General features: G+C 50.6%; 1 protein-coding gene across 6 annotated transcripts in view; it reads left to right on the top strand.

The window, feature by feature from the left end:
* Positions 1-25840, top strand: part of TACC2 (transforming acidic coiled-coil containing protein 2) — a 206861-nt gene that overhangs the window by 92970 nt on the left and 88051 nt on the right. For all 6 annotated transcript variants that reach the window (XM_013975232.2, XM_018041283.1, XM_013975233.2 and 3 more), the window contains one exon: positions 13371-13505. In XM_013975232.2, the coding sequence (XP_013830686.2) occupies positions 13371-13505 (135 nt within the window). The remainder of the gene's footprint in view (positions 1-13370; positions 13506-25840) is intronic.

Below are 25840 nucleotides of genomic sequence, written 5' to 3'. Positions count from 1 at the left end.
AGCTGAACCTGAATGTATATATACATGTTGTTGTTCATCGTTTTTCCGTCCCTTAGTCGTGTCCGGCTCTTTGCGACCCCGTGGACTGCAGCACGCCACGCCTCCCTGTCCATCATCAACTGTCGGAGCTTGCTCAAACTCTTGTCCATTGAGTCGGTGATGCCATCCAACCATCTCATCCTCTGTCGTCCCCTTCTGCTTTCAATCTTTCCCAGCACCAGGGTCTTTTCAAATGAGTTAGTTCCTCACATCAGGTGGCCAAAGGATTGGAGTTTCAGCTTCAGCATCAGTCCTTCCAATGAATATTCAGGGTTGATTTCCTTCAGGATTGACTGGCTTGATCTCCTTGCAGTCCAAGGGATTCTCAAGATTCTTCTCCAGCACCACAGTTCAAAAGCATGCATTCTTCCGGGCTCAGCCTTTTATATTCTCCGCCTTTCTCATCCATACATGATTACCAGAAATACCATAGCTTCCACTATATGGACCTTTATTGGCACAGTAATGTCTCTGCTTTTTAAAAGAGCCTTGACTGTATTTTTTTTTTTACCTCAGTGTGTGATTGTGGGATCTTAGTTTCCTAACCAGGGATCAAACCTGGGCCCTGAGCAGTGCAAGCACGGACTCCTAACAACTGGTGTGTGTGTGTTACGTTGCTTCAGTCCTCTCAGACTATTTGCAACCCTGTGGACCATAGCCCACCAGGTTTCTCTATCAATAGGTTTTTCCAGGCAAGAATACTGGAGTGGGTTCCCATGCCCTCCTGCAGGGGATCTTCCTGACCCAGGGACTGAACCCACCACCTCTGTTAATTTTCCTGTGTTTGCAGGCAGTTTCTTTACCACTAGCACCACCTGGGAAGCCCTCCCCCCCACCCCCAACAACTGGACTGCCAGAAAATTCCCCCTACACACATTTTAATTATATCTTATCAGTAAAACTGCTGCTTTTGGCTGCCTAGTGCGGGGCACTGGGGAGCCGTAGTGAATGGAACAGGCTAGGAGTCCCTTCTCCCCAGGCTGAGACACGAGCCTCCCTCTGAACTCTTTCAGTCACCCTTGCCCCAGGTGTCACTGCCCTTCTCAGATACCTATGAATTATCTGTCTCAGAGGCCCTCTCTGTGAATGGAGGAACTGGATCAGTTGTGATCTCTGGAACCACAGCACCCAGCCAGAGTTCGGCTGGCCCTTGGGAAATGTTGCTGAACTTGAAACGGGTTAGAGAGGAGTGCTGGGGAGGGCCTCCTTCTCTGTCTGCTTGGGGGTCAGGGTGTGCTGACCACCTCACAGCTGGCTGTCTCAGGGGGCAGGCTGTCCATTCCTGCTGTCCCGCTGGGACAGTGTCGAGCGACCTCTCCATAAACTGGGAGGAGGTTTGCCTGGTGGAGGAGAAATGTCAGGGTAGGGCTGACACAGGAGGAAGCTCTAGGCCAGAAACAGATGCTCTAAGGAGGGTGCATGTTGACATCGAATTCTGAATGTTTGTTACTGGTGGGAGCCAACCATAGTCCTTATGTGTGAGTTTAACTTCTTAAAGAGAAATCTAGCTGGGGAACAAGACCCTCAGCACCCAAGGAGCATGCAGAAGCTTCTAGGGTGGTCAGGCACGCCTTACCTTCCTCCTGCTTGGCTTCCTCCCCTCCCCCATGGCGCTCCCTGACCCGCACCGTTTTTATTTTATTTTTAAAAATTCATGCATATTGATTTTTGGCTGCACTGGGTCGTCTTTGCTGCGTATGGGCTTTCTCTGCTTTTGGTAAGTGAGGGCTACTCTCTAGTTGCGGTGAACGGGCTTCTTGTTGCAGTGGCTTCTCTTGTTTTAGGGGACAGGCTGTAGGGTGCCCGGGCTTCAGGAGCTGTGCTCTTGGACTCGAGAGCACAGGCTCAGAAGTTGTGCTAAATGGGCTTCGTGGTCTTCTCCAACCAGGGATCAAAGCCGCGTTTCCTGCATTGTCAGGTGCTCTCTTAACCACTGGACCACCAGGGAAGTCCTCCCCCACCATTTTAGCAAGGCCGAGGGGCCTCCAGCTGCGGTGGGCGGGGCTCACCCTTAGTGGGGCCTGGACAGGGGCTGAGATCATCCTTATTCAGAGCTCCAGGGAGACCCCGCGGCCATAGGAGCAAAGGCTACAGGAGGACTTGGCTGGGCGGCTCTCAGGAGAACTGAAGTCCACTGGGGGTGTTACTGGTGCCCCTAAAGTCGTCTCCCCTCCCCGAGACTGTGTATTTCAAATGGCTTGTCCAGGCTCCACTATAGTCCAGTGATGTCTGTTCTTCGAGCTCCTGCTGAGGGCACTTTCTGTGGTCCAGGGGCCATGCAGACTGCTCACTGTAAATGAGCAACACCCCCAGGAGGGAGGGGGTTCTGTTATGACTGCTCTGTTACAGATGAGCAGACCGAGGCTCAGAGATACCAATGTGTTCAAGGACATGTAGCTAGTGAGTGGCAGAGCTGGGCTTTGAAGCAGGTCCAGCTTGGCTACCAAGCCTGGTTCTGAACTTCTCCTCTGGCTGCAGCAAACTGGGTTCCTTCCTTCCCCCAGGCCATGGGGTCCTGCCTACACACTGGCCTCTCCCAAGTCCGGGGAAGACACGAGTAAAGACACTGTGTCACCTGTGACCGGGACCAAGTGTGAACACAGGATGCAGGAAGGAACCTATGACTAAGTTCCAAGGGCTGATTCCATTCATGCTGAGAGCCTGGCCAGCCCTTTGGCTTTATTTTCCAGTGGAAGGATTCGGTAGATCTTTGTGCCGACGAGCGATTTTGGTGCCTTGCCAACGTGATTGGACTTTTGTCCAGAGTCGTGTTGTCCTATTCTTACTGGAAATTGGTGGGGAAGGGGTAGTCCATATTTACTGCCATGCTTTTCCTGATTTTGTGCATTTTGTTGGTGATGTTGCTGTTTCAAAGCACAAGAAGGCTATGATGAGCCTGATGTAGAAAATGCTTGTGTTAGCTAAGCTTCATTTGGGTGTGCTGTTTTCTGTGAATTCAGCATTAAGGAATATATATTGTGTGCGTGCCTACTAAGTTGTTTCAGTCGTGTCCATCTCTTTGCGACTCTGTGGACTATAGCCTGCCAGGCCCCTCTGTCCATGGGACTCTCCAGGCAAGAATAGTTGAGTGGGTTGCCATGACAGGGGATCTTCCTCACCCAGAGATCAAACCTGCATCTCCAGCATTGCAGGCAGATTGTTTACCGCTGAGGCACTGGGGAAACCCCAGGGAATATATATGAATTTATATTAAGGAATATATATTAGCTACACATTAGATAAAATATTATTAAACAGAAAGTCACATAAAACAAGGTTATATTTTGATCGGTTGACAAAAACACTATGGCCATTGGCTCACAGGAACCTATCCCTGTATTTCCCCTAGGAACAGTGGTTCAGTGTTTGCTAATCCAGTGTCTACATGACTTTATAGAATGTAATTACTGCAAATAAAGAGAATCAACTGCACTTCACTTTGCTGCTCTGTGGGAGTAATTAAGAAGGGCGTTCTGGGTGTGTGGTGGTGGCTTTTTAAACCTCAGAAATGGCCCTGCCTACTCACCCCATCTGTTTTAGTCTCTTCCTGCTGCCATAACAAAATGTCACAGACTGGGTGACTTAGAAGCAGCAGAAATTATTGGACTTCCCTGGTGGTCCAGTGGTTAAGACTGAGTTTTCAGTGCAGGCGGCTTGGGTTCAGTCCCTCACTGGGGCAGATCCTGATGCCAAACAAAACAGCAAAAAGTATTGCTCACAGCTCTGGAGGCTGGAAGGCCACAGTCAGGGTGCCAGCATGATTCGAGTGAGGGCCCTCTTCCTGGTTGTAGATGTCTCACTATGCCCTTACAGGATGGGGGGCCCTGGGGAACTCTGCAAGGTCTCTTTTATATTGTCACCAACCCCTTTCATGAGGGCACCACCCTCATGACCTAGTCACCTACCGAAGGCTCCACCTCCTAATGCCATCACCTTGGGCATTGGGATGTCTGTGTGGGAATGCCAGGACACAGACATTCAGGCCATAGCATCACCCAAGTTCCTGTTCAGAGCAGGGACAGGAGAGGCAGGAGAGGTGAGTAGTGCCAGGGAGGGAAGAAAGCAGAGGGCAGTCTGGAACATCCTCCCTGGAGTTTTGCCACCCCGCCCGAGCAGGGTTGGGACCTTAAGTTAAAAAAATTAAATTTAAATAAAAACGTGTAAAAAATTAACGTAAGGAAAGTGGGGCTGGAGCATTTTCTTTAAGCCCCTGGAGAGAAAGCAGAGCTTTCTCCCTCCTTTCTGCCGCTACTATTTCTTTGGCCCTCGATCTTTCCTTTTAAGAACTCTTCTTTCTGAATAAGAACCGACAGGACACCCTGGTCCTTGCAGCGTTTCTCAAATACAATGGGCGGGATTTCAATGCACCCTCCCCCCCCCGCCCCGCCCAATTAAAGCTGCTGGAGGACATCAGACTTGCCCCCTCCTCGGGGAATAGCCTCTGAACCCGCTATTGGTGGTTGGGCTTCCCTTTGACTTTCGGCATCCTGGGATGGCACAGAAAGTCCAACCCAGACCCTCTAGAACATTCTACAAATGACCAGATTGCCTGTGGCCACTTGTACTCCCATCTGTTCAATATTTTCTATTTTTTTTAAATAAGCAGCAGAATTGCTTTTCAATTGAAACCATGCAGCTGTACTACCATTTGTTAAACAGAGTAAAATAGGGCACTCTGGTTACATCTGGGAACTCTGGTGTTTTTCCCATAGTCAGGACTCCAAGCAGAGGGGTCTCTTTAGATCTTGAGGACTCCCTGGATACAGCTGGGAAACTATTCATTTGAGTCATGTCCGCGGGGTCCAAAGGTTAGCGTGCCTCAAGAGAACCCAGTTCCAGCCCAGATTTCTGCCCCATTCCTTGAGTGTCTGATTCAGGAGGTCTGCAGAGGGCCCCCCGCCTCCACAAACTTTGCGTTTTTTTAGAAGTTCCCAGGTGCTACTGCTTCTGCTCGTCTGGGGTCCGCACTTGGAGAACCACTGGGTAAGGCAGTCGTGTCCAGATGCTTTCTCCTCACCTGTCAGGCTGTTCACAGCTCCTCAGGGTAGGGAAGTCCTGACCCAGCATCTGGTGTCTGAAGTTTCTGATTAATCTCCGACTTCAGACAGGAGAGCCAGGGAGGGGGGAGAGCCCCTGCTCTGTGTGACAGCCTCTCTAGAGTTTCCCGATTCTGAAATGGAGCTTCAGAATTTTCCAAAGTTGAAAGCACAGGGAATTCATACTGACTTGCAGCTTCTGTTGTTCCTCTTGCTCCAAATAGTGTGGTTTATTTTGGTTTCCTCTGTTTGTACTGTGAGATTTTTTTTTTCATCTTTCTGCTATGGATGTGCCTGAGTGGGTTTAACTACTTCAGAAAGGTTAGCTGAACCTTTATTTAGGCAAGTACCTTGTTAAAACTGAATGATAAAGTGGGACTGTTATTTTTTTAATTTAGAAAAGGAATCACCTAAGCTTCCCTGGTGGCTCAGAGGTTAAAGAGTCTGCCTGCAATGTGGGAGACCTGGGTTCGATCCCTGGGCGGGGGGAGATCCTGGCAACCCACTCCAGTATTCTTGGAGAAGGAAATGGCAACCCACTCCAGTATTCTTGCCTGGAGAATCCTATGGACGGAGGAGCCTGACGGGCTACAGTCCACGGGTCGGGTCGCAAAGAGTCGGCCTCGGCTGAGCGACTTCACTGTCACTTTCGAGTCTCTTCTGAATAATGGGATTCCTTTACACCATTTCAGAAGTACATGGTGAAGGTATTTACACGCTCTTGAGACAAATTTACGTAGCCAGTACCCAGCAGGCTGAGTCACTTGGTTGCACCTATATTTGTTCAGAACCTTAGAGTTTCCAGCGTCGAGCTGGGTGCTGTTAGGTTGAAGCACATGAATTGCCACACTGGCAATTGTCAAAATTTTGGCAATTTCATATGGTTCAGAGTAGCACAGGATCTTGTTCTTGGTCTGGTTTTTCATGGTTCTGGAGCTGCTTTATGTAGTAGATAGGTTTTGACTTTCTGAATAAGAAATTAAATCTTGGATATCTGATATCAGCTTCCAGTTGGTCCTCTGAATCCACATCTCTGCATTCTCTGTAACCACGCAAGGGGTCTTGCACCTGGAGAGAGGATGCAAAGGACTGGGAAAGACAATGGTGGGACTTAATGGGCTGGATGGTCCAACCCAGATCAAAGCCTCTTGTGGTCTTGGGATGGTATTTACAACTTTTCCTTTAGGTATTTTCCTTCCTGATTAAGTTTTGCTTCAGCCAAGTTTAATAGTAATTTCTCCCCTCTGAGCACAGACTCTCTCTGTGAAGAGGGTATGAATGTGCTGGGTCAGAATTAACAAGCCAGCTCAGGGTTAACATGTGTGAAGCCAGCCTACAGTTGGCTGGACATCTGAAGGTCAGTGGTGTTTAGGGGCTGTGTACATGCTCACGTGGGCTGCTGCTGGCAACTGGAGATCTCTTGATGTGCCTGCTTTGGAGTTTCCAGCCAATTTGCAAGCCTCTCTGGGCACCTTCTGATTTTGGCTCGGCTGCTTCACGGTGGCTGTGTCTCGAAAGAGGACGATCCTGGATCTCCCATCTCGACGACTCCTGGTATCAAACCCCAGGCCTCTGCTGGACTGATTGTCTGGTCCTCCTATGGACTGAGCGTAGCTCTCTAAGCCAGCAATTTCTAATTGCTTTTTTTTTTTTCCTTTGGCTTGCATTGCACTTTCAGTCTGAGCCGAGTCTTGGCCTTAGCTCTTGTCCTATTACGTGATCGTGTGCACTTGGGGATTCAAGAAGAATAAAATCAAGGGGCCTGTGAGGAAGGGGCTGTTGGGCTAATACCTTCCAGATGGCGATGTGAAATGGGAGATAAGATGCTGCCGCCCATCTGGCCCGACAGGACGTGATACGCTCCACTCGTATCTTTGGGGCTGTTATCACCCTCCCGTGATAGCCAGGGTCAGTCTGGTGTTTGTCCTTGGACAGGGGCTTAACTTGGCAACTCGAGCCACTCTCCGAAATGAAATCTGCTATCAGGTCAGTGGGGGGTCTGCCAAGAAGGACTCAAAAGCCCTGAACAGGGACTCAAAAGACCACAGTTAGTGACAGCAAATCACTACAGCTGGGCCTGGAGGACTTTCGGGCTGAGTGCAAGCCCCGAAGCAACATCCTCTGTGTTCTCTGGTTCTCTGCGGGCAGAGACTGCGTCCCTCACGGTTAACGGGACCAGCTGTTGGTAGTGGCGACCTTGGTGAGGTCCTGCATCAGGGGAGGCCAGCTCTGACCCGTTAGTAGTGGTTCCCTAGGGATCTGTGTTGAGAAGGATTCAGAGGTCTCGTCCAGCTGGGCCTCTCAGGAAAGATGCCTTGATCAATAGGCCATTTCTATCTGCTAACAGTATGGTGAGTTTATTTGCCTTTTTTGGGGTCAACTCTTCTCTTTAAAAAAAAAGAGGCGGGGGCTTAAATTAAATCAGCATTTCCTGCATCTTCCCAAAATATAAAAACTTGACAAGAATTTGAATTCAGTTTCTTTGTTATTCCATAGGAAATATTGATTAACTCCTTAAATGGGAAAAGGGATTAGTGGACTTTTACAACCGGAAGGGCCTTCACAGTCCTATTCCTGGCCTGTTTTATAAGGACAGAGGTCAAGGGCAAGTGAATGTAAGCGTCTTGGAGAAGCCACCTGAGAATGCGCTGTGGACCCTGTCTCAGGGCGCTGCCCTCCTCAGTGCTGGGCTTGGCAGCTGTCCCGGAGTTCCCACTGAGGCTGGGAGTGGTACTGAACATCCGAAAGGACCTGACTCCCTGGGGATGAGGTCCCTAAGACGAGTCATTGCTGCTCAAGGGAGGCTTGAGTGGACAGGAGCTGGCAAGGGATGCCAGCCTGGTTAACTGCTTCTCATCTGCTCCAGCAGCATGGCCCTTGGCAGCTCAAGAGGCTTTTCGGGGCAGGGGGCCCTATGGAAGCTTTCCCTCGGAGGCCAGAACCAGGGCTGGCTTCAAGGGCATGTGACTTGGGCAGTTGCCCGGGGCCCCATGCTTGGTTCAGCACTCTGCCATCACCTTCCTGAAAGGCTTACCCTTTTGCAGTGCGGGGCCCTGCGTTTTCACTTCGCTTTCATTTGCATTCCTGTGGCTTATGTTGCTGGTCCCACCTCAAGCTGGTTGCACTCTGGGATTCCAAGAAGAGAAGACAGTTGTCCCGCTATCGGTGGCCCACGTGTTTGGGAGGCCAGGGGCAGGAGGGAAAGAGCTGCTCGGTGTTTCTTCCTTGCTCCCGGCCTGGCTCTGTGCTGGGGGCTGGAGACCACCGTGGCCAAGACTCTAGTCGGAGAAGAGGATGTTAGTAGAAAACAGCAGGAGACGCAGAAGCCAGGCTCAGCCCAGCCCAGCAATCCAGGGTGGGCATCATTACCCCTGCTGGGGGTTGGGGGCACTTCCTCGCTTATGGGGTCAGCTAGGAGGGGTGCTAGGAGGGCTTCCCAGGTGGCGTGAGTGGTAAAGAACCTGCCTGCCAGTACACGAGACACAGGAGATGTGAGTTCGATCCCTGGGTTGGGAAGCTCCCCTGGAGAAGGGCATGGCAACTCACTCCAGTATTCTTGTCTGGAAAATCCTATGGACTGAGGAACCTGGCAGACTCTAGTCCATAGGGTCGCAAAGAGCCAGACACTACTAAAGCCACTTAGCACAGGAGGGGATCTGAGAGAGGTAGGCAGGGATTCAGGGGCAAAGATACAGAGGCAAGAAGCTACCAGGAGCCCCCAGACAGGCTTGGTGGGGTCAGGACAGCGACAAGGTAAACCTGGGAGGGAACAGAGGCAGGCTGATGGAGCCCCAGCTTTTGAAGCCCAGGAGTTTCACCTGCATTCTGTTAGATGTAAAATGTGGAAAGTGGCCGAGGGCTTCTGGCAAGGAAAGGACCTCATCAGGATTCAAGGTGGGGCACTCTGGTGTCTGGGGGAGATAGATGCAAGGGACAAAAAGCAGGATGTGCCGGAGCCCTGCTCAGAGAGGCTGCCAGCTTGGACCAGTGGGATAAAGAGGGCAGATTCTGGAAGGATAAAGGAGGTGACTCAGCACAAAGGGTGATGATGGGGGGAGAGTCCAGGACAATTTCAGCTTCTGGTCCAGGGCCTGGATGGCTGATGGGGCCACTTGCCAAGCTGGGGAGAAATTGGGGAGGGGAGGAGGGTTAGGAGGGAAGAGGAGGAGTTCTGTGGGGTTGGGAGGCATCAGTTGGTGCCCACGTGCCAGAACGTCAGTCGTGAGTCACTGAGTCCTTCCCTGTTGGGACCTGACCTCCCCGCCTCTGGGGTTGGGCCAAGGGCAGGCTGCAGACCAGGAGGGAGGGGTGCCGTCATTCTTAAGAGAGCTGTTGAGTCATTTGTTTGGTGCCTTTAGCTGATGGGAACAGGCGAATGCAGGACGGGTGTGGCCATGGTGATCAGGTGCCAACGGAGTGAAGGGTGGAGGGGGCAGGCACCCTGGTCTCCTGGCCAGAGAGCTGAGGAGACCCCAGGGCGTTCTCAGAGGTGGGGACAGTCAGCCTTGGGACATCCTCATCACAATGAGATGGCCTTTGTGCTTCCTCTGCGGGCCTGACCTTCTGAGCCCGCAGAGCCTGCCCTCTGCCAGTGTTTTCAAAGAAGGAGACCTTTCCTTGCACTTTGATGGGAGTCGTAAAGTGCAGAACCACAAACCGCGTCACCTGTCCTCAGTTTGCGTTAAATAAGACACTTCATGGCAAATAGAAGGAGAAAAAGTGGAAGAAGCAGTGACAGGCTTTATATTGTTGGTCTCCAAAATCACTGTGGACGATGACTGCAGCCATGAAATTAAAAGACGCTTGCTCCTTGGAAGGAAAGCTATGACCAACCTAGACAGCATATTAAAAAGCAGAGACATCACTTTGCTGACAGAGGTCCGTCTAGTCAAAGCTCTGGTTTTTCCAGTAGTCATGTATGGATGTGAGAGTTGGACCATAAAGAAGACTTGAGTGCTGGAAAGCTGATGCTCTCGAATTGTAGTGCTGGAGAAGACTCTTGTCCCCTGGACTGCAAGGAGATCAAAGCAGTCAATCCTAAAGGAAATCAACCCCCTGAATATTCATTGGAAGGACTGTTGCTGAAGCTGAAGCTCCAATACTTTGGCCACCTGATACAAAGAGCCAACTCACTGGAAAAGACCCTGATGCTGGCAAAGATCGAAGGCAAAAGAAGAGGGTGGCAAAGGATGAGATAGTTGCATAGCATCACCAACTCAAGGGACATGAATCTGAGCAAATTCTCAGGAGACGGTGAAGGACAGGGAAGCCTGGTGTGTTGCAGTCCATGCGGTCACAAAGAGTCGGACACGACTTAAGCAGTTGAACAACAGCGAAATAAGATCTTCAGAGGGTGTGCAGAGAAAGGGGCCCGGCCAGTGTAATTTCTTTAGAAAAATAAATTTTAGACTAGGAGTTTGGGTTTGTGAGTAGCCTGTTCACTGCTCATGAATAAGAATAAATGTCAGTTTCCAGATGGTGAAATGGCTTTCTTAAGGAGTTTAACAGCCGCCAGTAATTTGCATTATTCATTTGAGTCATTCCTTTATGAAATACCTTCCCAGGTGGCCCTAGTGGTAAAGAATATGTCTGCCAACGCAGGAAATGCTGAAGACACAGGTTTGATCCCTGGGTTGAAAAGATCCCCTGAAAAAGGAAATGGCAATCCACTCCAATGTTCTTTCCTGGGAAATCCCATGGACAGAGGAGCCTGGTGGGCCACAGGCCACGAGGTCACAAAGTATTGGACGTGACTGAGCACGAACATGTACAAAATATTTCAGCCACTGCCCGTGTTGTTACAAACAGCAGTGTGAACGGCGGAGGCATCGTGCTGTCTGCAACCCCGCTCTGAACGTTTGCTGGTCCTGTCCACGAACTCACTGTAATTTTTGTTCATGTGTGGATTGCCTTGCTCTGGGCTTATCCAAGGCCTTTACTCTCAGGTCTGCTTTGCCCCTTGTTTCCATGAGGCCCAGGGGCGAAGGTCTTGAGGGTTCCAGCTCTGCTCCTGCTCCCCAAACCTTGTGTGGTCATAGCCCTTTGGGAGCCCTTCCCCGCTCTTCCTCTGCCTGAGTGCGTACTGGGGGTGGCCCGGCTAGACGATGGGCTGCTGGGATGACTCTTGACAAGTACAGCCCCTGTCCTCAAGATATTCAGTCTCCTAGTGGTCTTCAAGTCTCTGGTGATGCGTGTCACTGAGGAGGAGTTAGGGGCTTCCAGGTGTGTGCTGGGGAGTCCATTAGAAAGTGGACAGGGAAGAGGTTAAGGATTCGGAGTCTGGGTTCACATCCTGGCTCCACTTCCCACTCTGTGACCTTGGGCAAGTGACCTCACCTCTCTGAGCCTTAGTTTTTTTGTTTTTTTTTTTTTTACTTATTTATTTTTAATTGAAGGGTAATTGCTTTACAATGTTGTATTGGTTTCTGCCATACATCAGCATGAATCAGCCATGGGTATACATATATCCCCTCTCTCTTGAGCCTCCCTGTCCTACCTCCCACTCCATCCCACCCCTCTTAAGTGGTCACAGACCCCTGGTTTGGGCTCCCTGCGTATGTGCGTGCGTGCTTAGTCACTTCAGTGGTGTCCGACTCTGTGCGACCGTATGCCCTGTAGCCCCCCAGGCTGCTCTGTCCATGGGGATTCTCCAGGCAAGAATACTGGAGTGGGTTGCCACGCCCTCCTCCAGGAGATCTTCCCAAACCAGGGATCGAACCCACGTCTCTTATGTCTCCTGCTTTGGCAGGCGGGTTCTTTACCACTAGCGTCACCTGGGAAGCCTTCGAATTCCCTGAGTCATACAGCAAATTCCCACTGGCTATGTATTTGTGTATGCTTCCAGGCTAGCCTCTTCATTCAGAAATATCAAACGCTTCACAAGTTTGCATGTCATCCTTGCACAGGGGCCATGCTGATCCTCTGTATCGTTCCAATTTTAGTGTACATGCTGCCAAAGCAAGCACTGGGCTTAGTTTTGATCTCTGTCGAGCGAGGATGATGGCATATGACTCAGAGGTTGTTCCAGGGGTTCCTGAGGTTACATACGTGAAGCTCCTAACACAGGACCAGGTACACAGGGTCAGGCACCTAGAACAGAGCCACTCATGCCTGGGCACCCAGGATCAGGCATGTAGGACCGGGCCTCAGCCAGGTTGAGCTGCTGCTGTTTTTATAGCTGTTGATGAGTGAAGACCAAGCCAGGACTCAGAATTGCTCGCCTGGGCAGGGGACGGGGCTGCACACCCGTCCTTCAGGCCAGGAAGCCACCTCGTAGGTGGACTTGGAGGAGGTGGAGATTAGCAGAACCTTGACACGGAAGGCCAAGCCTCCTACCTTCCTGCAGTGGGGGAGCTTCCTGCAGGAACTCACGCCCACAGGGAAGAAATGAGTCCCTGCCACGAGGCTGTGAATCTTGTAACCCCAGCTTAGACCTCTGCCTGGGCTTCAGGCTCTGTGCTGAGTCCCTTCTAATTCCAGCCCCACCCCAGACAGCCGTTTGGATAGCCGGAGAGGCTGGGAGGGCTGGCCCTCCCTGGAAGTCTGTGGGCGGCATTGCTCATCTTGCTTTTGCCAGAGGGGAAAATGAAAACCTCTTTTGAGCTCCAGGCCTGGTGCCTGTTGGCTCCAAGGACATGTTTGCAGGTGGCCATCCTTCCTGCCTTCCCACCTGCTGGAGACCACCCTGCACTCCCAGCGTTTCCCTGTGTGTCCAGCAGGGGGCACTCACCCATTGAACCAGGGACAGGGCTCTTGCTCTGAAACGCCTTCAACCAGGGAAAAGGCATCCCGAAAGGTCCCTGGTGCAGTTTCCTTGATTTACCCATTAGCCGCTCCGCCTTGACTTTTCTCAGCCTCAGATTTGGTGGGGGCAAATCCTGGGGAGTTTGCAAAATTGTATTTTAATTTTCAACTCGCAGAGATTCACTGCCTATTAAAAAGCGATTAGAAAGGACCATATGAAACAAACACACAAAACTCCAGACAACTCAGCAGAGAGTGTTCTGACACCCCAGCTACTCCGTCAAAGAAACCCCGGGTTCTGCTGCAGACTCCGTGTGGAGGGGGATTCACGGCCTGGCCTGGGGGCTGCTGCACAGGAGAATGCAACCCCCTCCACTGTGTCTAAGCAGAGGCCTGGGGAACTCTGTGGGGTGCCCTGGCCAGCAGTGTGCTGGGTCTTTAAATACCCCAAGCCATGTGTGTGGGTGGGTTGGGAGGGATGAGAGGGGGCTGATGAATGTGCCGTTAATGAGCCGAGTTCCACTGGGAATAATTCTCCCTTTGTGTCCCCAGCACCATCCCAGCTGCCGCCCGTGTGGATCTCACTGCCCCAGCCTCAGAATACACATCTTTGCCTTCCGCCCCAGCTGGTGATGGAGTCGAAGCTTCCGTTCCCTCCTGCCAACGTCTGGCCAAGGACTTAAGCAGGTATTGTACAGAACCCTCCCTCCTAGCTGCTGCCCCCAGAGAGGAGGGGCCTGGCCGTCTCTGCCCCATAAACCCTGAGGGAGCTGCATTTAGGAGGGTGCCAAGAAGGCGTTGAGAGTTTGGACCTGTGACGCCAAGTATAATCTTTTGGCCTATGGTTGATCTGAAGTTTACCCTTGCGAGCAAGCTCTCCATGTAACAGTGGGGACACCCTGTGTGAGCGTTCATGTGATAGTATTAGTCGGCGTATTCCAGAGAAGCAGTACCAATAGGATATACATTCACATATACAGGCATAACTTATTTTATTGTGCTTTGCAGATACTGAGTTTTGCACGGAGTGAAGGCTTGTGGCAACCCTGAGTTGGGAAGTCTGTTGGTGACATTTTTCCAACGGCATTTTTTTCACTTCATGTTTCCGTGCCACATCAAACTTCCTCACTACTATATATGTTACGATCATCTGTGACTAGTGATCTTTTGCATATCTACCTATTTTATTTATTTATTTCCCTGCACTGGCTCTGAGTTGTAGCACGTGGGATCTTTAGTTGTGATACGCAGAGTTTTAGTTGCAGCATGTGGGGTGTAGTTCCCCGACCAGGAATGGAACCCAGGCCCTTAGCCAGTGGACCACCAGCGAAGTTCCTGTGATCAGTGAGTTTTGATGTTACTATTGCAAAAAGATTTTGACTCATGGAAGGCTCAGTAATTAGCATTCTTCACTGATTAGCATGTTTTAACAGTATTTTTTTAAATTAAGGTATGTACATTGTTTTTTTACACATAGTACAGCCCCCTTACTAGTCTACAGTAGAGTATAAACTTTTTTTTTGCATTGGGAAACCAAAAAATTCTTGTTGCTCACTTTATTGTGATACTTTCTCTATTATGGTGGTCTGAAACTAAACCTGTACTACCTCTGAGGTCTGCCTCTTTAGCCTGGAGTAGGAAATGGCAACCCACTCCAGTATTTTTTTGCCTGGAGAATCCCATGGACAGAGGCGCCTGGCAGGCTGCAGTGCATGGGGTCACAAAAAGTCAAACACGACTGAGCGGCTTAGCATGCACTACCTCTTTAGAGAGAAATTTATTTAGAGGAATTGGTTCATGCAAATGTGGAGACTGGCAAATCCAAAATTTGCAAGGCAGACCAGCAGGCTGGAGACCTGGGGAAGAACTGATCTTATAACTGGAGTTTAAAGTTAAATGTCCTGGCAGACTTCCCTCTTCTTTGGTGGATCTCATTCTTCCTGTCTTAAAGCCTTCAACTGATTGGGTGAGGTCCACCCCCATTATAAAGGGTAATCTTCTTATTCAAAGTCTACTGGGTTAAATGCTACTTTCATTGGAAAAGTCCCTAATGCTCGGAAAGACTGAGGGCAGAAGAAGAAGAGGGTGTCAGAGGATGAGATGGCTGGATGGCATCACTGATGCAGTGGACATGAACTTGGGCAAACTTCGGGAGATGGTGAGGGACAGGGAGGCCTGGTGTGCTGCAGTCCATGGGGTCACACAGAGTCGAACAGGACTGGGTGACTGAACAATAACGACTCATCTAAAAAGATATCTTCACAGTGACATCTACAGTGGTGTTTGACTAAATGAGTACGATGGCTAAGTCAACGCTTAAAATTAACTCTCACAGCAAGTAGTCAGAAATCCTGGTTCATGCAAAACAATTGATGCTGATTAGAGACTTTTCTGCTTAGCTACCAAGTCCTCTGAAGAACGTTCTTGGACAGCCTTTTCTTGTGTAGAGCTAAACACACCTTGATGTGTTGTGAATGGGCAGCCTGTGACCTCAGCAAGTCTACTACTGGGGAGGCGGTGGGTGGGGATGGAGCTAGTCCGAGGCCCTCTTATCTGGATCGTGCATCTTGGAGGAGAAGCTCTTTCCCTCCCATCATCTCCTGAGATCGACCTGCTGCTCTGCTGGTCTGGAGACCCAGAAGAATGGGTGGGATAACTTATCTGCAATCCCTCAACTCCTTGGTGGCAGAGCAGGAACCTCATCCTACCCCTCCTGGTTCTAGGACACTGCCTTCTCTACTGGTGCTGGCCTCAGGCTGAGTGAGAAAGGTCTGGGAAGCCTGGCTTCTGGTGGTGAGATTGCGTGAGCCTTCATTCGTGGGTGTTTGGGGAGACCCTCTTGGTTTGCCTTAGGACATAGTAGGTGCTTGATAAAAATGTGTTTAAGAAAGAAGTAAGGTTCTTAAATAGTCTGTCCTTTAGTTTCTTAAAAAGGAAGCATACATCTACTGTCCGATCTAGGAAAGCCACTTTCAGATATTTATCCGTGAAAAATGAAAATATGTATCTACCTAAAAACTTGTATGTTTACAGCAGCTTTATTCATAATCACCCCCAAACTGAAACAGCCCAACTGTCTACCAGCTGGCAAATAAATAAACAAATTCTGGTCTATTTAGCCTATAGACTACTGCTCGGCATGAAAAGAAACAAACCACTGATTCATGCAACAAAATAGATGAATCTTAAGTATATTATGCTAAGTGGGAAAGGTCAGGCTCAGAAGGCTACACGATGTGTGAGTCCATTTATTTGATATTCTGGAAAAGGCAAGGCTGTAACAAATGGATACCATGTCGGTGGTTGCCAGGGCTGGGAATTGACTACAGAAGGCCATGGGAGATCTTTAGCGGGTGATAGAAATGTTCCATGTCTTGATGGATGTGGAGGTTACATGTCAAAGTTCTTGGAACTCTACATCTGAAAAGGATGAATATCACTGTCAATAAGTTATATCTCAATTTAAAAAAAGTTATGACAGCCCGTAACTGCCACTTAGGGTAGCCTCTACCTTTAGGTTACATCTTTTAAAAAAGTAAAATTTGAAACATAAAATAAGGAAAAAGAACCAAGCTTATCCAAGGGCTGGAGTAAGTTTTTGATGAAATTACACACACAAACTGCACCCAAAACAACTGTGTCATCTAGACTGTACCGAAAGTACAGTCATCCAGACAGCACCGTAAGTACAGTCATCCAGATTGCACTGTAAGTACAGTCTGGTACCGTAGCCCATCTGCTCAGCCCTCCCTGACATCACCTGGGTTCCACATTTTGAACCTCGCACACGAGGTGCGTCTGGTTCACCTCATCCCTGGGATTTATTCCTTGGAGCCAGTCTTCTTGGGTTGCTTCTGAATCTCATTCATTCATGCATATGAGGGTTCAGTAGTATGAACTTGGGGTTTTCTGGGCTGTAGACAGGCACTGCCCCTGTGGCTCTTACAGCTCGCTGGGGAAGACAGCTGAGCAAGCAGTGTTGAATGGGTCAGAAGAGGGGTGCAGTGCTGGGCGGTAGAGGAACCGCTTTCCATCTGGGTGACCGGGGAAGGTTTCCCCGGGGGAGGTGACTCCCAAGCTGAGAGCTGAAGGCTGAACGGACTTAACTATGTATGGGCAGGGCAAGGCACCGCGTCTGCAGAAACCTCAAAGATAGAGACGGGAGCAAAGCTGAAGGGTCTTGTGGAGGATGCGGGGCTGGGGGTGGCCCAGGGCACAGAGGCAGGTGGTTGGCACACCGTGGCTCATGGGAAGGATTGGGGGGCTTTATCATTTTTCTTGGTGGAATTTTTTTTAATGTATTTCTTTTAAAAACTTTTATTTATTTAATATTTCTTTATTTTTGAGTGTGCTGGATCTTTTTTGCTGTGTGTGGGTTTTCTCCAGTTGCAGGGAATGGGGGCTTCTCTCTAGTTGTGGTGCACGGGCTTAGCTGCCCCATGGCACGTGGGGTCTTCCTGGACCACAGGCAGATTGAACCCGTGTTCCCTGCATCGGTGGGCAGATCTTTAACCACTGGGCCACCGGGGAAGTCCTATTAGATTTCTTTTAAGAATAGTTTTAGATTTACCAGAAAACTGAGACGATAGTGTAGAGAGTTCCCATTTACACACCCATAACTATCACTCACTCACTCACCATTTCCCCTGATACTAACACCTTAACAATGGCATGGTACATTTGATACAATTCGTGAACCAATACTGACACATGATTATTAACTCAAGTCCATAGTTTCTTCTGATTTCCATATTGTTTTCTCCTAATATCCTTTTTCTGTCTCAGGACCCCATCCAAGACATGACATGGCATTTAGTCTTCACGTCTCCTTAGGTTCCTCTTGGCTGTGACAGTTTCTCAGACGTTCATGTTTGTAGTGACCTTGACCATGTTTGTTTTGAGGAGGACAGGTCACGTGTTTTGTAGGATGTCCCATGGTTGAGATTTGTCTGGCATTTTTCTTCTGATCAGACTTATGGGGTGTGGGGAGGAAGAGCACAGAGGTTAAATGCCGTTCTCATCACATCATGTCAAGGGTGCTTACTCTCAGCGTGGTTTATTTCTGTTCTTGTTGACCTTGATCGCTCCGCTGGGGTCGTGTTTACCAGATTTCTACACTGTCAGGTTTCTCTTTTTTACCCCTTAACATATTGCCCTCTTTGGAAGGAAGTCACTGTGGGCATACCTCAAGACTGGAGCGTTGCACCCCTTCTTTTACGGGGATTATCTATCCACAAATTTTTGGAAATTTATATGGAAGATTTGTCTCTTCTCCCTCATTTATTAATGTATTTAGTCATTTATCTATATCACTCTCGACTCAAGGGTGTCTATTTTATGAGTTATACAGTACAATACTACTTTATTTGGTTGCTCAGATTGTTGTTCCAACTTTGACCACTGAACCTTTGGCGCTTAGGGCTTTATTTTAAGGAGGTCCAGAAGCCCCATGGCAGGCAGAGATTTGAGCAGATTTGCATTTTTGAAGGATCTCTCCAGCTGCTTGGCAGGGAAGGAGTGGTTTCAGGGTGGATCAGGGCCCCCAGGGTTTAGGGCTCTCTGTCCTGGCCCAGTGGATTGGATGGGACCGGGGCAGCTGCGGTCTCATCGCCCTAAGTACATCTTAGCTCTGCCTTCAGCGTTGCCAGCTCCACCCTCCACCCTTTCCCTGGCTGCTTTTTACAATGGGGCTGTGGCCTGGATCCAGGGATCCACATAAATCCTGTCCTTTTGCCTTTGCCGTGTCCTTGGAAGTTTTCAAAGCAAGTTTCAAAAATGCACAGATGAAAATTTCATTTCACTGAGATGGAGGTTGTTATTCAGGTCTAGGCTAGAGTCCGAGGTCCCTGCTGGTCTCATGATTCAGAGATATATCCTTCATCAGTACGATTTCCAGGTTTACCTGGTGGCTCAGTCGGTAGAGAATCTGCCTTCCATGCAGGACATCTGGGTTTGATTCCTGGGTCGGGAAGATCCCCTGGAGGAGGAAATGGCAACCTACTCCAGTATTCTTGCCTGGAAAATTCCATGGACAGAGGAGCCTGGTGGGCTACAGCCCATGGAATCACAGAGAGTTGGACACGACTGAGCAACTAAACCACCCCCAGTGCCCGTTTCCAGCCAGGCGTCTCTCGCTGGAGCTGGCCCACGCTCTGTGTGTTTTTGTGTTTTCTCCATGCTCAGGCGACTGCGGTGGCTTTGTCTTCCCCTTTTTGGGCTTGGAGGGGACCAGGAGGGCATCGAGACCCGGCATCTTAACAAAGGAAGCCCAAGGCACATCTCATTACAGAATCGACAGATGTTCTGTTCTTGCAAGCACGCTGGGTGACTTCCTGCAGCCTCCTCCTGCTTCTGATGGCTGTTGTGGAAATGATGACATCAACCCACATTTCCAGTGCAAATGGCTTTCCTCTGGGGTTTTCCCACTCCACCCCTCCCCTGTGCCCATTGCTAATCATTAGGCCGCAAGCCTCGGGGAGAACAGATGTGACTTTGACAGAGTCCAAGGGAGGGGAGGAGGAAAGAGAGCTTCAGTTTCTCTGCTTCCCAACCCTGCCCGAAGCAAAGAGCTCGTCCTGGGAGGGACACTGTCCACCAAGGTGGCAGAGCTCCGACAGGCCCTCCTTGCTCCTGCAGCACGACCCGTCTGTGGCCTTTGTGCTCAGCAGACACTCTGACCTACTAAAGCTGTTTGGAAGGCGTTATGGAGCAATTAATTGAGCTTTGAGAGGCTGAAGCCAGGCACAGCGTCTGAAGATAAAGCATTTCTAGGAATGCAGGTCCAAAGCCCTCACTCTTACCAAGGCAGCCACCGCTGACCCCAGGTCTTGGGACCGCGGGGGGCTTGTCACAAAGAGCCTGCTGTGTTGGCGCATGGGCCAGGCAGATGTGAGCCTGAGTACACATCAGAGCTGACCTCCCACTCTGCCTGCCGGGGACGGTTGTCCTTAAGGAAACGGTAACTTGGAAACCTGGCCAACGGCTGCCTGCACGGCCTGGAAGGAATGAGACGGGGGGGCGGGGGCGGGCAACTGAGCTTCTTGCAAGGAGGAAGCTCGTTCCATATTGATGCAGGAAGGCCAGGGAACAACATCCCTGAAAACCACCACCCTGAATGCAGCCAGGGGTTTGGGGAGAGGCAGGTGGTCTGGGCTCACCAGGGTGTCTGGTGAGATGTCCCCAGCCCCCGCTTGCCATCGCCAGCCCCCAAGAGCTCTTGGCTCTGTCAATCCTTCTCCTGGATTTGAGAGCTTTGCCCAGAAGGAGAGGGAGCAGAAAGCTCGGCTCCCTGGCCCCACCTAGGGTGGTCCTCTCCTCCTGCCAGTTCTGGGGAGTGGGCCCCTCGAGAAATACTGCACATCCTTGCACACAGAGCCAGTTCATTTGTCCACTCACAGCTCAGTGGTTCATTTTGTAGGTGGTGGTTTAGTTGCTAAGTCATGTGCAACTCTTGTGATTCCACGGACTGTAGTCCGCCAGGCTCCTCTGTCCATGGGATTTCCCAGCCAAGAATACTGGAGTGGGTTGCCATGTCCTCTTCCAGGGGATCTTCCGGACCCAGAGATCAAACCCCCGTCTCCTGCATTTGCAGGTGGATTCTTTACCGCAGAGCCATCAGGGAAGCTGATCAGGACCACTCTTGGGTTTGCTGATGATGAGCCGCTGCACCAAGCAGACTGGGGTCTGATCCAGCCTCATGGTCCATTTCAGCCACTCTCCTGCCTATCAGACCCGCTTCTTGCAGGGCAGCCTGGGTGTGGCTATGTTGCCAAGCATCCCCATCCTGGCGGGACCAGCAGAGGCCGTCTGATCCGGGCCTCCCCGGCTTTCAGTCATTCTCAAGAACAGGCCCCGGTGTTTGTGAGCTGCTCAGCTTCCCATTGTTTGTGGCGGGCGTGTCCGGGAGCTACACCTGACTGACTTCAGCCCCGAGTCCAGGGAGGGAGGGAAGCTGGTACCCTCTCTCCAAACGCAGTGCAGCAGAAGGTGGACTCCCCAGTCTGGGCGGAGCCTGCATGGAGTGGGTCGCCCCATGCTCCAGCCCTCAAATTCTTCTTCCCACTTCTTGGGGGTGACAGAGAGCGGGCCACCGAGCAGTGCTCCCCTGACCCTGCTTATTGGGGCACAGCTGGGACATCCCTGCTCTGGGCTGAAGTCCCAGGACCCTCTCCAAAGCCTGGAAGGGAGTCCGACCTGATTTGGGGCTCAGTGAGGAGCAGGGGGTGGCCTTGGAAGTTTGCGGAACCAGTGAGGGCCTGCCTGGCCCACCTCCGGTTTGGTGGGAGGTATCAGGGCAGCGAGAAGCCTGCAAGCTCACTCCCCATTCCCAGTGGTGCCCCGGACCCTATGTTAGGTTGGCTGCCACTTTCTAATTGTAGATTTTGTTAGGTTGGCTGCTTTTCTTCCAAACCAAGGATATGCCTTTGAACCCTCAGACCCAGCAGGAGGCATAAGCGGGGTTGCTAGGAGCAGGTGGAGAAGTAGACCCCCGAATTGAAGGAGGGGCCAGGAAGGAGACAGGACCCAGGGAGGCAGGGTGGGGAAAGGGCTCCTTGTCAGGACATGCTCAGCTCAGGGCCCCCATCTCCAGTTGCTGGGCCTTTGTTGGTGAGTCTGTTTCTGTTACACTTTGACTCTGGGGGTGAAGTCGCAGGTGCGATGCTCTCAGCGGCAGGACGTGCTGAGTGCGCTGAGTCTCAGTGGTCCTGTAGTGTGTCTTCTGCTTTGTTTCTGTCCATCTGTCCATCTGGACATCCCCCTGTCCAGTCCTCCACTCATTTGTGTCCATCCACTCACTCAGCCCCCACACTGGGTGGATTCTATGCCGTATCCTGTGTGTGGCACAGCACAGGGGAAGGTGCATAAAGTCGGAGAGATGGGCTCCTGGCCCATCTGTGAGCTGTGTGACCTTGGACAAGTTACCCAACCACTCTGAGCCTTTGTTGACCTGTCTGTGAAATCAGTCTAGGTAGTACGAACCTCTTGGAGGTAACTGTGAGGAGTAAATGAGGTCAGTGAAAAATGTCACCTGGTGCTCCACTGGTGAAAAGTGAAAGTTGCTCAGTCGTGGCCACAAGGGAAGCCCAACAATACTGGAGTGGGTAGCCTATCCCTTCTCCAGGGGATCTTCCCAACCCAGGAATCGAACTGGGGTCTCCTGCATTGCAGGTGGATTCCTTACCAACTGAGCTATCGTTTCATCAGCATCAACTCCCCTGATGCCCAGAGATGCTGGGAGAATGGGGGCAGACAGAGAAGGCTGTTCTGTAGACAGACACAGTGTGGTCAGCATGTAGGCTCTCCAGCAGAGTTAAGAACAGAGGACCCAGCAGAGCCAGGCTGGAAGGCACCTCGGGGAGGGGGAGCCACACATGCGAGGCCTGGTGGGAGGCTCAGCAGTTTCCAGCAGCAGGTTGGGAGAAGCCTAGAGGGACCAGGAGGAGGATGTGGCAGTGATTTTCAGATCTGCAGCCAGACTGGGAAGTTCCATAAGTGAAAGGATTGTCTCCTCTTTTTAAGCAGGGGACAGTCACGACCGGATTTAGTCTGGGGAACTGTCTCTGAAGGCCAAGGGGAGGGTGGATGGCGAGGAGAGGCTGGAAGTCTCTGGACCACTGGAGTTATTACCATGGTCCAAAGGGAGGCGATGGTGGCCCAAACTAGGGCAGTGGCCATGGGATTGGGGAGGATAGGAGTTGGTCTTTCAGGCTTGTGTTCGTTCATTCTGCTGTGGGCTGGCTTGAAGCTGGGGGCTGGGGATATAGTGGTGCCCCCAAAGACACAGGCACATTCTTCTGAAGGGGACCCCGCAGGAATGGCCATTCCCGGCTGGACTGTGATTCTGGGGCAGGAGCTCCTGGACGAGTCTCCTGGTCTCCGAGGCCCTCTCCCAACATTTCCTCCCATCCTACCCGGGCTGGGCTCAGGGTGGAAGGGGTGCAGGGCCCACATGGTTCCACCTAGGACGGAGCCCCTGGTGTTTCCTTCTGGCTCCTTGGGGATGACTCGCCCACCTTGTGACCCACCTCAGCAGCCCTGACCCCAACTCTGTCTAAAAACCATCTCACTGAGCACCATCATCCCCCAGTGGCTCCACGAAGCCACAGAGTCTGAGGCCTTTCTCAGGTTTCCATAACATGGCTCCCCATTTTTATTGTCCTGATTGTATAGATGGGAAAGCTGAGGCTCAGTGAGGTCAGGGCCTTGCCTAAGGTCACAAGCTCCTAGAGCAAAACTGAGGTGGGAGGTGTTTGGGTTGGGTCATCTCCGGGACTCCTGCAGATGCCTGCCAGCTTCTGACGCCTGAATGAGGTGCTCTAGGCTTGGTGTCCCAGAGATGCTGTTAAGAGTCAGTGAAGCAGGGACACGGAGTCCTCCACTGGACAGAGTGACTTGCTTTTTCACCAAACAGCTGCAGCAGCAGGTAACCTGGATGGGCACTTGCTATATACCTGGCACAACTGTACTAAGGACTTTTCATATATCATCTCATTTAAATCTTACACTGTCCCTGTTGGTGGGAAGGTACGATCATTATCATTTCCATTGCACACAGGAGAAAACAGGAGCAGGAGGGTTACGTAACTTCTTTGGGTCAGTTTAAGGATTCAGATGAGTGAAAACACTCCCCACTCACCTTTTTGATTTAGGTGTCTGGGGAAGAGCGTTTAAGTCAGACCTCGTTCCTGGGCACCCAGCCTGGCCGTCTCTCCGAGTATCACACACACAGAAATCAGGACTTGCCATCGAGGAGGGTGATGAGGTTGGTGGCGGGGCTGGCACTTGCATGGGATACCAGCGAGAAGACGTATCCTTGGGATCACTCCACTGATCTTCCTTCAGCTCTGGCCTCACTGGGAAAGGACTCTGGTTTCTGCCTCTCTCCTCTGTGTCTCTTAAGTACAGATCTGTCCACCCATCTGTCCATCCACAGCTGTTGAAGGTCTCCGAGTGCCGGCAGTGGGCATTCCGTGGGGCACGTAGGGGGCGTGGCCTCAGCCCTCCGGGAGTGAACCTGGCCCAGACCTCTGCTTTGTAAGGAGAAGCTGGGTGCTGGCGGGGGGGCTGGGGATGGCGGCCACCCTAGTTTGTAAGGGTCAGAGCAGGCCCCTCTGGAAAGCGAAGCTGACCTTCCAGAAACCAGGAACCTTTGGTACCCCTGATGCTAGGGGACCAGAGGCATGTTCCCAGGCTGGACAGTCACTGCCCCATGGAAATGTTCACATAAAGTAGGACCCCTTCGTCTTTCTGGATTAATGGCTTAAAGGGATGCAAAAATAATAATAATGTGACTATACCATGCACTTAACTCTGCACTGAGCTTTTTATAAGTCATCAGCCTCTGAAAGCTGTCAGGAGACCTAGAAATGTCTCTTACACATTTTCTTAAGGTCAATGGGATGAGGCAGAATTGGGTCAGTCTGTTGTCATGGAAAGACTGTCTTCCCGTGGAGAGCTCAATTCTTAAAAATCTGAGTATTGGGGTAAAATAATCCCTTTTCCTCAGGCACGGTTAAAAGCTAATTACATCCAGTGACAGATAGGCAAGTGCCTTGGGAATTACACAGACAGAGCCTGTGGGGTGGTTATGAACAGAAGGATGCATTTTTAGGGTTTGGTAGCACATGGGTGGGCACACACATGCCAGCATGCACACACACTCACACTCATTCACCACCCTCTGCTCTCAGATGCTATGCTAATTATCTCTCAGAAGATGCTCACGGCTGCTATTTCTGGCCTAGCCGTTCTGGATTTCTCTTCTATCCCAGAGCCTTGAGTCAGCAGTTCTGGGCCTCAGTGCTTGGTTTCCACTGCTCCACTCACAAGTAGGGCAGTCCCGTGTCAGGCTCTGTGTCAAACCGCTCGTCGAGGGTGGGAAGGAAGTCAGTGATTCCAGACTAGCTGACAGCCTGGCCGCCTTCCTGAAGGGGCCGCTGCTCCAGGGCAGGGGTCGTCCCAGGGACCCAGCGAAGCAAGGGCCATAGAGTCCAGCACTCTGGCCTGCGCTTGTTTGCATTTCCATCTTGGAAGCGTTTCCCCGCTGAACGGCCACGGTGGTGCCACTGAGGAGAGACCTCCCCCAGTCCAGACAGGCAGCACCTGCACTTCTCAACCCGTTTCTCCAGTCCGGCTTTGGAAAGCAGCTTTGCTGTCCATTTTGGCAGCGGTGAGGTTCCCTCTCTGTTTACCCCTGGATGTTCTCTTTAAAAGGCCTCTTATTCCTGGTACACAGTAGCCTCTAAAACCAGTAAGCTTAAGCTCTAGAGGAATTCTCTGGATTAACACATCGACAGTCCAATCAAATACAATATTTAAGCCTTTCTAACAAGGACTGAAATGTTTTTACAGTGCTTTTGCAATATTTGGTTCTTCTTGGAAACAGTTCTCTGGGAAGAAAGATGGATTTCACTGGTTATGTTTTTGGCCCCAAACAGTCAGCTGGTTCTCTGTTCCCAGGCTTGAATGAAACTCCACTATTTCTACGCAGAAGCTTGCCCTCCGGAGGTTGGAGTTTTGTTTGGCCAAATGTCTACCTGTTTGGTTTTGCCTATGATCTTAAACTTAGTTGGTAAAATTAGCTACAGGAAAGAGTCCAGATTATCTAAAGAAAACTGTTCCCTGAGAAAGGCCACTTAACATGAAACCACTTACTGAATCGAACTTTTAAGGTGATTGTGTGGAAAATGTTTGATTGGGACTTGATGTTGAAGAAAGAAGTGAACAAATTATGAAAATGATTTATATTTAACAGAATGTGGACTTTAATGATAACCACATGTTAATGCTTAGCATGAACAAAGGATTTTGGCCATATTTTTCTGGCAGATTTTCAGACTCGCATATTCTTCACACTTGACTCCTGCATCTCAAGAACAGAGTCACTTTTAACATAAATGCTTCAGTTTTAACATAAATGTTTCATTTAATATACATGCTTCAGCAGTTTTCTGAAGGGCTCTTTCCTTTCTTGGACGTCCTCTCTTGGAAGCTACCTTCTTCCTCATCTTTGAGAGTTTTTC

The sequence above is a fragment of the Capra hircus genome, chromosome 26, assembly GCF_001704415.2.
Source record: "Capra hircus breed San Clemente chromosome 26, ASM170441v1, whole genome shotgun sequence".
Classification (NCBI taxonomy): domain Eukaryota; kingdom Metazoa; phylum Chordata; class Mammalia; order Artiodactyla; family Bovidae; genus Capra; species Capra hircus.
The sequence above is the reverse complement of the archived record's forward strand: the minus strand, read 5'-3'. Positions and strand labels throughout refer to the sequence as shown.